The sequence below is a fragment of the Trichosurus vulpecula genome, chromosome 4 (assembly GCF_011100635.1).
Source record: "Trichosurus vulpecula isolate mTriVul1 chromosome 4, mTriVul1.pri, whole genome shotgun sequence".
NCBI classification, from domain to species: domain Eukaryota; kingdom Metazoa; phylum Chordata; class Mammalia; order Diprotodontia; family Phalangeridae; genus Trichosurus; species Trichosurus vulpecula.
In genome coordinates, this window is record NC_050576.1 from 353,155,807 (window position 1) to 353,166,965 (window position 11,159).

The window sequence follows — 11,159 nt, forward strand, 5'->3', positions numbered from 1 at the left end:
CTTTGATAAACCCAAAGAGTCCAGCTTCTGGGAGAACTCACTATTTGACAAAAACTGCTGGAAAAAGTGGAAAATAGTATGGCAGAAAATGGGCATAGAACAATACCTCGCACCATACCAAAATAAAGTAAAAATGGCTTCACGATCTAGATATAGTGATAAATACTACAAGCAATTTTGGAGAACAAAGACTAGTTTACCTTTATGGAGAAGGGAACAATTTGTAACCAAATAAGAGATAGAGAGCATTACAAAATGCAAAATGAACAATTCTGATTACATTAAATTGAAATGTTTTTATGCAAACAAAGTCAATGCAATCAAGATTAAGAGGAAAGTAGAAAATTGGGAAAGAATTTTTACAGCCAGTATCTCTGATAAAGGCCTCATCTCTAAAATATACAGGGAACTGAGTCAAATTTATAAGAACATGCCATTCTCCAATTGATAAATGGTCAAATGATATGAACAAGCACTTTTTAGAGGAAGATATTAAAAATATCTATAGTCATATGAAAAAATGTTCTAAATCACTCTGGATTAGAGAAATGCAAATCAAAATAAACCTTTGCTACTATATCTCTCCTGTCAGATTGGTTAACATGACAAAACAGGCTAATTACAAATCCTGGAGAACATGTGGGAAAATTGGGACACTATTGCATTGTTGTCAGAGTTGTGAATGGATCCAACCATTCTGGAGAGCAATTTGGAGCTATGCCCAAAGGCCTATAAAAATGTACATAACCTTTCTTTCAGCAATACCTCTTCTATGGCTGTATCCCAAAGAGATCACACAAGTGGGAGAAGGACCCACATGTACAAAAATATTTATAGCAGCTCTTTTTGTGGTGGAAAAGCATTGGAAATCAAGGGGATGCCCATGAATTGGGGAATGGCTAAACAAGTTTTGGTATATGAATGTGATGGTATTCTATTGTGCTATAATAAATTAGGAAAATACAGACTTTATGAGAACCTGAAAAGACATATGATCTGATGCTGAGTGCAGGTAGCAGAACCATGAGAACATTACACAGGACTACAGACACAAGGTATCTGTGATGACTAATTTTGATAGACTTGGCTCTTCTCAGCAATGCAAGGTACTAAGACAGCTCCAATAGACTCATGATAGAGAAAGCTATCCACATCCAGAGAAAGAATTATGGAGTCTGAATACAGTTTGAAGCAAACTATTTGCTCTCTCTGTCTCTCTCTCTCTCTCTGTCTCTCTCTCTCTCTCTCTCTCTCTCTCTCTCTCTCTCTCTCCCTCTCTTTCTGTCTCTTTGTTTTTTGTCTCTTCTTTTTCATGGTTCATTTATTTGGTTATAATTCTAGTTTACAACTTGCCTATTCTGAAAGTAAGTGTAGTGTAAAGGTATATGTGGAGCCTATATTGGACTGCATGCTGTCTTGGTGGGGTAGCAGGAAGGAAAATTTTGAAAGTCAAAAACTGGTAGAACTGAGTGTTGTAAAGTAAACATAAAAATTTAAAAATTCATGTATTAGAGTTAATGGGAATTGCAGTAAAAAATCTGTCTGATGGAGACTGTAATTGGATTACTTCTAAAGGATCAAGGTGTAAGTATTTTTTTTCTATCACCTGACAAAGTTCAAATTCTCCATCTCCTTTGAGTAGATTTTACCCTAAATCATCACAGCCTTTACAGAAAAAAAAAAATTACTTTTCAGTTACTTTCATATATTAAAACATGGGAGCGTATTGTTTGTTTTCTGTTTGTTTCTGTTTCTGACACTCTTTGGGATTCCCTTTCAATTCGGGAGTCCCAGAGTAGAGTCCAATGACAAGATTTGCATGGTGTGTTCTGGTCAGTTTCTTAAAAGCAGAAAGCAAAATAATGGTAAATAATTTCTAAGTTCACTTACTTTTATTCCTTTGGCAAGAGAAACTTGAAGATATATACTACTATTCATATCTTTGGATTTTCCTGTTTTGCCACTTAATTGGGGGAAAGAATTCCCATTTCCATCCCATAATAAATGTTATTCCCTTTAAATGTAGTTTTTAAATGTATATTTTTTTTAAAAGTTGCATTGGGTTGTTTTTTTTTTCTTTTGACCACCACCTTCCTCAGTTTACCCTTCCTCTTGATCCCCCCCCCTTATCTTACCATTTTCCCCTTGCTATTTCTTCCCTCCCTTATGGCCACTCCCCTCCCTTGTTTCCCCCTTTCCCCTCCTACTGCCTGTAGGACAAGTTAGATTTCTATATCGGGTTTTGTTATTCCCTTCCTGAAACAAATCCAATGAGAGTAAAGCTCAAATACTGCTCCTCTCCCTCCCTTCTTTCCCTCTACTACAATATGTTTTTGTGCCTCTTCATGTGATATAATTTACCCTTTTCTACTACCTCCTTACCTCTTCTCCCAGAACCATCCCTTTATATCTCTTAATTATATTTTTTATCATTGTATTGGTTATTTTATACTGATATCCACAGTCTATGAATATCCCTTTCAATTGCTACAATAAGAATACTATTTTCAAGACCGATCTATATCTATCTATCTATCTACCTATCTATCTATCTATCTATCTACATATATAACACAAAATAATCCTATATAAGGAAGTAAATAATTAGCTTTATTGATTAAATAGGGTTTTCCCCCTGTTTACCTTTTTATGTCTCTCTTGAGTTTTGTATTTGGAGATCAAATTTTCCATTGAGCTCTGGCATTTTCATCAGGAAAGTCTGGAATTTCCTTATTTCATTGAATGTCCATCTCCTTGCCTGGAAAATTATGCTCAATTTTGCTGGGTAGTTGATCCTTGATTGTGGTCAAAGCTCCTTTGCCTTTTGGAATATCATATTCCAATTTCTGCTGTCATTTAGTGTAGAAGCTGAAAGATCCAGCATGATCCTGATTGTAGTTCTGTGATACTTGAATTGTTTCTTTCTAGCTGCTTGCAGTATTTTCTCCTTGACCTGGTAGTTCTGAAATTTGGCTATAATATTTCTTGGAGTTTTCAATTTGGGGTCTTTTTCAGGGGGTGATTTATGGATTCTTTTGATGACAATTTTACCCTCTGATTCTAGGACCCCTGGGCAATTTTCCTTAAGGATTTTATGGAAGATACTGTCCGGGCTCTTTTTTTCATCATAGCTTTCAGGTAGACCAATAATTCTTAGATTGTCTCTCCTTAATCTGTTTTCCAGGTCAGTTGTTTTTCCAATCATATATTTCACATTTTCCTCTATTTTTTCATTCTTTAGATTTTGTTTGATTGATTTTTGATGTGTCATAGAGTCATTAGCTTCTACTTGCTCAATTCTAATTTTTAATGTTTTGTTTTCTTCCTTTATCTTCTCTGTTTCCTTTTCCATTTAGTTGATTTTACTTTTCAATGAGACATTTTCTCCATTTATATTCTGATTTTCTTAACCATTTCCCTGATTTTACCTTTTAAAGATTTGTTTTCCTTATTAAATTTTTTCCCATTTTTTCTTTACCTCACTAATTTGGATTTTTAAAGTCTTCCTTGAGTTCTTCCAGGAATACTTTTTGGTCTGGAGACCAGTTCCCTTTCCCTTTTGAGATTTCAGATGTGGGTGTAGTGCCCACACTGTTCTCTTCTAAATTGGTAGTTTGATCTTCCCTGTCTCTATAATATGAGTCAATTGTCTTTGAAAGCTTCTTACAATTCTTTTTCATGGTGTTGTTTTTCCTCCTGGCTTCTAAAGTGGACCTCTGTTTCTGAGGCTCCAGGGCCCCTGTCCCAAGTTTCTTGTGCTGGAATCTGTGGGTCTGCTTATTGGCTTTATATTCTATGGCCTCTGCTTTTGTGAGGTGTGGGAGATTGTCTGGCTGCTGGGGTGTTTCCTCTTCCCCAGGACCGTTCTACAGAATGGGTAGTCTCAGCTCTTGTCTGTGCTGGTGTCTGCCACTTCCCCTGGTTGTGCAAATCCACATATGGGGTCCTGGTGTTGACATTAGTTAGCTCCACCCCTTGGGGCTCAATTACTCTCATTGTTTTGCTGAGGTGAGGGCTGCTGGGACACCTCTTTTCCTGGACTAGTCTCCTTCTACCACCATGGGAAGGGCCCTCTCCCCGACTTGTCTCACTACTGAAGCCCCCCTTCTGGCTCCTCTGTTTCTCCTGAGGTAGTTTTTTCTGGGTTTATTCAGGGGAGGAATAAAAGCCGTTTACCTGCACATCATGGCTCTGAGAAGTTCTTGTTTTTTTTTTTTTTTCTTACCAATCTCAGAGTGGCACCCAAGAACTTCAGACTCAGCGACTGATAAACTGAAACTGAAATGATGCCACATGAAACTGCAAATCTATTATGTACAACTTGCTATCTTTTAAAAATATATATTAAAGTTATCTTATAGCTTTCTTTTTTCTTCCTCTCCCTACTCTAGAGATGGCTACCATTAGACACAAACTACTTCTTTAAAAGGACCTGAAGGGCAGGACTACTAGGCAGATACTACTAACAATAGCAAGTCCAACGAATCTTTCTGAGGGTCACAGTGAAAGTAATTCCCTCAGATCAGTAGAATTAAACTCAGATAGAAATGGGTGCACTAAATTGTACATAAGCCTTGAAGGCTTCACATTTACTTAGAAAAACACATATTAACATTATCTATTTTTATTTATTTTGTTAAATATTTTCCAGTTACATTTTAATCCCATTTGTCCCAGGAGTGTTGCAAGCCTCATGCAAGTCTGTGTGCTTGGAAGCTCTGGCTTAGACACCAATCCCTTCTGCAATGTGAAGGCCTATGGACAAACAAACAGCAACTTGGGAAGAGCAAAATAAACACAAATGGGACTTTGAAATTTGGATCTTGGGTGAAACTGTGAATGGAGGTTTGTTCATTCTCACCAAGTATTTACTGAAAACCTAGAATACGCGAAGGCACTGAATTCAGAAATCAGAATGTATACAGGAGTGACTGAAACTTTTTTGAACTTATTTTGCTGATCAAAAAGTGGTACTGACTGCTCTTGTTGTATGTGAGACTAGAGCACTTAGAGATCTAATCTTAATCCTTAAATAATCCACATATTACTTTAATGTTATATAGCAAACATTGATTTGAAGAATTATTTAAATTCACATGAGCTTTACCCTAAATTTCCTTTTTTCTATTTTCCTAAGTTCTTATCTTAAGACTTATCTGAATTTCAATGAATTTCTACTTCTCTGACTTTATTCTTAGCAGATCTGTTTTTGGTTTTGTTTTGTTTTGTTGTTTGCCCTACAACTATGCTTTGTATTATCTTGGCCATCTTCTAAATAAACATCTTTACAAGTAAAACCGATCAATTCCTAGTGATCCAAGCTGACTTGTACATTAACAAATCACAGAATTTGAGAGTTGGAAGGTGCCTCAACATTCATATTGTCCAACTCATTACACGAAAGGAATCTCCACTATACCATACTGATCAAGTAGTTTGTCTCCCTCCGCTTGAAGAATTTCAAGGAAGTTTTCATTCTAACCAGCCCTAGAGGTAGGGCCTTCCACTTCTCATAAAGCTTAAATTTATATCGTTACAACTTCCACCCATTCTTCCTGAGCAGGAGAGGGTGGATGGGAAACGAGAATTTTTTAATTTTATTTTTTGTTTAAGTATTTTATTTTTCCACAGATACATTTAAAAATAATTTTTAATATTTGTTTTTTAAAACTTTAAGTTCCAAATTCTCTCCTTTCCTCTCTCCCTACCCCAACCTCACAATCCAATATAGGTTATAACTGTGTAGTCATGCAAAACGTTTCCATAATGATTATGTTGTGAAAGAAAACATCAACCAGAAAAAAAAAACTTAAAGAAAAATGAAGTTAAAAAATGTATGTTTCAAGCTGCATTTAGATACCATCAGTTCTTTCTCTGAGAATCAATAGCACTTTTCATCCTAAGTCCTTCGAAGTTGTCTTGTATTGTTGTATTGGTGAGAATAGCTAAGTCATTCAAAGCTGATCATTGTGCAATATTACCGTTACTGTGTACACAGTACCCTTCACTTTGCATCAGCTCGTGTAAGTCTTACCAGGTTTTTCTGAAAGTATCATGCTAATCATTTATCATAGCACAATTGTATTCCATCATAATCACGTACCACATTTTGTTCAACCAACCCCCAATTAGTGGGTTTCTCCTCAATTTTCAATTCTTTGTAACTAGGAAAGAGCTGCTACAGATACTTTTGTACATATAGGTCATTTTCCTTTTTTTTAATCTCTTTCTGAATACAGACCTAGTAGTGGTATTGCTAGGTCAAAGGGTATGCATGGTTGTATGGCTTTTGGGGTATTATTCCAAATTGCTCTGAAGAATGAATAAATAGTTCACAACTCCACCATCAGTGCATTAATGTCTCATTTTCCCCACATCCCTTTGAATATTTGCCTTTTCTGTCCTATCAGACAGTCTAATAGGTATGAGATAATACCTCAGAATTGTCTTAATTTACATTTCTCCAATGAATAGTGAGTTAGAGCATTTTTGTTATGGCTAGAGATAGCTTTGATTACTTCATTATATTTTTGATCATGTATCAATTGGGAAATGGCTCTTTTTTAAATCTTATCAAGTTTTCTATATGTTTGAAAAATGAGGCCTTTATCAAAGAAAGTTACTTCCAATTTTTTTTCACAGTTATTGCTAACTATATTTCTTTCTGTCTTATCCCCCCTATTTATTCTATTCTCTATCTTCTTTCACCTTTTCCCTCTTCAAAAGTGTTTTGCTTCTGACTAACCCTTCTTCCAATCTGCTACTACTTCTAGCACCACTACCCCTTTCTCTCATCTCTTTCCCCTCCAACTTTCCTGTATGGTAAAATAGATTTCTATGCCCAATTGAGTGTGTATGTTATTTCCTCTTTGAGTCAATTCTGATGAGAGTAAGGTTTACTCAATCCCTCTCAACTTCCTGTTCTTCCCCTCAAATGTAAAAGTTTTTTCTTGCCTCTTTTATGTGAGATAATTTACCCCATTCTATCTCTCCCTTTCCCTCTCTACCAGTATATTTCTCTCATACTCCTTGATTTTATTTTTAAGTATCATCATTTCATATCCAATTCATACCTTTGCCATCTATCTATCTATCTATCTATCTATCGATCTATTCCTTCTAACTGCCCTAATAATGAGAAAGTTCCTATGAGTTATAAGTATTATCTTCTCATGTAGGAATGCAAATAGTTTAATGTTATTTAGTCCCTTATGTTTCCCTTTCCTGTTGAACTTCTTTATTCTTCTCTTGAGTTTTGTATTTGGAAGTCTAATTTTCTATTCAGCTCTGGACTTTTCATCAAGAATGCTCGAGAGTCTTCTATTTCATTGAATATTCATTTTTACCTAGAAGTATTATACTTAGTTTGTCTGGATAGGTGATTCTTGGTTGTTATCTTGGCTCCTTTTCCCTCCTGAATATTATATTCTAAGCCCTCTGATCCTTTATTGTAGAAGTTGCTAAAACAAATGTTAACCTGAATGTGGCTCTACAACATTTTAATTGTTTCTTTCTGGCTGCTTATACTATTTTTTCATTGACCTGGGAAATCTGGCATGTGGCTATGATATTCCTGAGAGTTTTCATTTTGGGATCTCTTTTGGAATGTGTTCAATGGATTATTTCAATTTTTATTTTACTCTCTGGTTTTAGAATAACAGGGCAGTTTTTCTTGATTATTTCTTAAGAGATGATGTCTAGGCTCTTTTAGGTTTTTGATCATGGCTTTCTGGTAGTCCAATTTTTTTTTTTAATTATCTCTCCTGGATCCATTTTCCAGGTCTGTTGCTTTTCCAATGAGATATTTTACATTGTCTTCTATTATTTCATTCTTTTGGTTTTGTTTTATTAGTTTTTTATGTCCCATAATGTTATTAGCTTCCATTTGCTCAAGTCTAATTTTTAAGGAATTATTTTCTTTAGTGAGCTTTTGGACGTCCTTTGGTGTCTATGGTCTATGAGGTCTGGAAAGCTGCCAGTGATTCAGTAGCTCCAAAGCCTGCTTCTGGTTGCTGGGGTCTGATCAGTGCTGGCATAGCCTCTGCTAGACTACACTCCTGGTTTTCTGGGTCCCAGTCTTTGCTGGCATGGCCTGCACTAGATTGTGCTTCTCTTTCATACTGGTGCAACAGACCATTCCTATCAACCTTCTAAGTAGTTTTGGGCTGTAAAATTCTATCACTCAATCTTTTTGTGGGTCCTGACACTCTAGAATTTGTTTGGAGTCATTATTTAAACCTATTTGAAGGGGTTCAGAGGAGAGCTCAGATGAGTCCTTGCCTTTATTCTGCCATCTTGGTTCTCCCTCCAGAATTAATTGTTAATATATTAGTTCTTAAAATGCAAAGTGAAATTTTAAAAGTAGTCTCAAGTCATTCCAAAGTTTCACCTTTTTCTGAAGTAATCTAATATATCTGGCAATTTTTGTTTTCGTTGGACATTATTGGTACCCCCAAAGTTTACTGTCACCCCTAAAACTCATCAAAACACTAATGAAAGCATCTCTTTCATTACTTGGGAATTTTCAGTGGAGAAATTATCTTTAAAAAAAAAACCACAAATGTAGTCTCTATTTAATTGGTTTTTTAATCTTTCTTTCATCTCTGCAACCTCCAAAGTGGCCAGTCTTAGAAACAGAAAGAGAAAAAGAAACTTGTCTTTTCCAAAGACTTTTCAGAATTTTACTTTTTACGGTATTTTCCCTTGGTTGATCAGGCCAAAGGGGGCATGGAACTAAGTCAGCATCAGGACACAGAATAAAACATTCCTGGGTTTCTCTCTAGAGTCAATTCTCTAATGTTGAATAAAATGTGGGCTCCAACTGACCACTCTTCCATATTCAAGGTATTCATAGGGTTTCTCTACAGCATGAATTTGATGATGCTGAATAAGATTTGTTTTCTGACTGAAGCCTTTCCAACATTCATTGCACTTATAGGATAACGAGGGGTGTGGGGGAAGACAAGAAGAAGGAAGTCTAAACTTTCTTTCAGAGAAGAAAGTCATCTTAAGGTAGGATGATTTTCCTTGTGGTTCATATGGTCCATAGACCCATTGAATTGGAGTGCTCACAAGGGACTCAAAAGACCATTTTTTCTACCCTCTAAGTTATAATGATGATAAAGCCTTTTAGATATATAATGTTTTAAAGTTCACTGTATGTTTAAATCACCTTATCATATATAAGTCTCAATCAACAATCTACCTACTGCAAAATATTTTGCATCTATCTTTTACAGAGGAAGAAACTAAGGATCAGATATACATAATTTGTCCATAATTATAAGCTAAAAAATTTTAGAGGAGGAAATAGAATCTCACTCTTCACATCTATTCTAGTACCCACCCTTTTTTTTTTTGCAAATTTTCTTAGGAAACTAGGTAGTCCAGTGGTTGGAGTCAGAAAGAACTGAGTTCAATCTCAGTCTTAGACACTTAACGGTTACGTAGTCTTGGGTACCTCACTGAAACTTTCTCTGTCTTAGTTTCTTCAAATGTAAAGTGAACATAATAATAATTCCTACTTGCCAAGGTTGTTATGAGTATTAGATGAGATGAGATTTTTAAGTACTTTGCAAACCTTAAAATACAATATAAATGTGTTGTTATTATTTTTTTTTAGGGTAAGATTTATTTAAGCTGTCCCAATCACAAACAAAATGGTAAGGTCAGCATATTTATCACTGTGTGGTTCAAGTGAACTTAAGCAAGGTCCCCTAGAATTTTCTGTTCCACACAGAAAGAAGGATGGTCCAACAGCTGCTGTGATCCCCCAGTGCTTGATTAGTGTGGTCCAAGTTTCCTTTCCTCCTCCTCATACCTAGTTGGGAGAGGATTGAAGTGATGGTTATGAAACAGAGTGTGGTTTCCATCTCCCGATGGGAAGGGCTTGGTCAGGATGCGGAGGTGGGCGTAGGGGACGAAATCGGGCCGCTCATGATGCTCCCACGACTTCAGGTAGGCTTTGAGCATGCTGACCGCCACCCCCGCGAGCGCCACGAAGAAGGTCAGATTCCTCCACAAGCGGCCCGAGCCCTCCTCGGTGTGGGCGCTGCTGGCGAACGACCGCCTTGCCGTGGCGTGGACCTGGCCCAGCTGCGCCAGTAACCCACCGCTAGCCGTCACAGCCATCTTCCAACCGCTGTTATTAATTTTATAGTGTGAATGAGTGGACCTTCAGTTTCAGGCTGTGTGAAGGAACAGATGAGAATCTCCAATGGTCTTCTCATTCTTTGTCTTCCAATGTAATTTGAACTAGTGGAAGAAATATTCAAATTGATATAGCTTTGACTTCATTTATGTATTCAAGTACGTGATTAATGCCCCATGAAAGCCGTATAACTTTTGTAATAGATTAAACCTTCCCCCCCCCTCACCCCCCCCCCCAATTTACACTTCTGATCATTGTGCTTCTCCTTATTTGAGGAATCCTACAAAATCTCAGTAGTAACTCTCATTGAAAACAATTTTATCTGTAATCTAGTCATGCCAGATTCTTAAAGATTTTTTATTTCTACAAAGGCCAGTCTTCCTTTTCTTCAATATATGTTTATTCAATATATTCAAAATGTATTGGTCTCCTACGCTGGTGCCTCCTGCTCTACCCAAACTAATTTTTTTTTTTTTGCATTTTACTTCCCTAGCTTTTTTTCTACTACCATTTAACAAAGAGAAACAATATACTAATAAATTAAAATATTTATCGTTATTAACTTACACTTGTGTATTGATTTACAGAGTACATTATGATGAATTACTTTATTTTAACTTAGCAAATAATAGGCTCATAGGATTAAAGTGTTGGGAACTCTAGGGACTTCAGATGTCATAATGTTCAACCTCTTTATTTTACTGAAGAGGAAGAGAAATATCAGAGAGAAATAATGACTTGTCCAGCATCCCCTAGAGAATAAGCATTACTGGTGAAATTTAGATCCATTTCTCCCTGATTTCAAATCTAGCATATTGTCCACTATGATATGCAATCTCCACTTGAATAAAATGTTTTAGAACTTTTATGCTCTTTTTACAAATAAAAGTGAGAGTCTGAGAGATGAAATGACTTGCCATATATGACATAGTTGATTAAATGGCAGAACCAGGATCCCATCCCAAATCTTTAGATTTTAAGATCAGTGTCCTTTCCTTTTTATAACTCA

At 36.2% G+C, this 11,159-nt stretch overlaps 1 protein-coding gene across 1 annotated transcript; it reads right to left on the reverse strand.

Moving 5' to 3' along the window:
* Nucleotides 1-9,783: 9,783 nt before the first annotated feature.
* LOC118847236 (cytochrome c oxidase subunit 6A1, mitochondrial-like) lies at nt 9,784-10,131 on the reverse strand. The gene has a single exon (XM_036755762.1). It carries the CDS (start codon nt 10,129-10,131, stop codon nt 9,784-9,786), a length of 348 nt encoding a protein of 115 aa, XP_036611657.1.
* Nucleotides 10,132-11,159: the final 1,028 nt, after the last annotated feature.

Bases quoted from the DNA above. Each gene is read 5' to 3' on its own strand.
- LOC118847236 (XM_036755762.1), bottom strand. From the start codon at position 10,131: ATGGCTGTGACGGCTAGCGGTGGGTTACTGGCGCAGCTGGGCCAGGTC.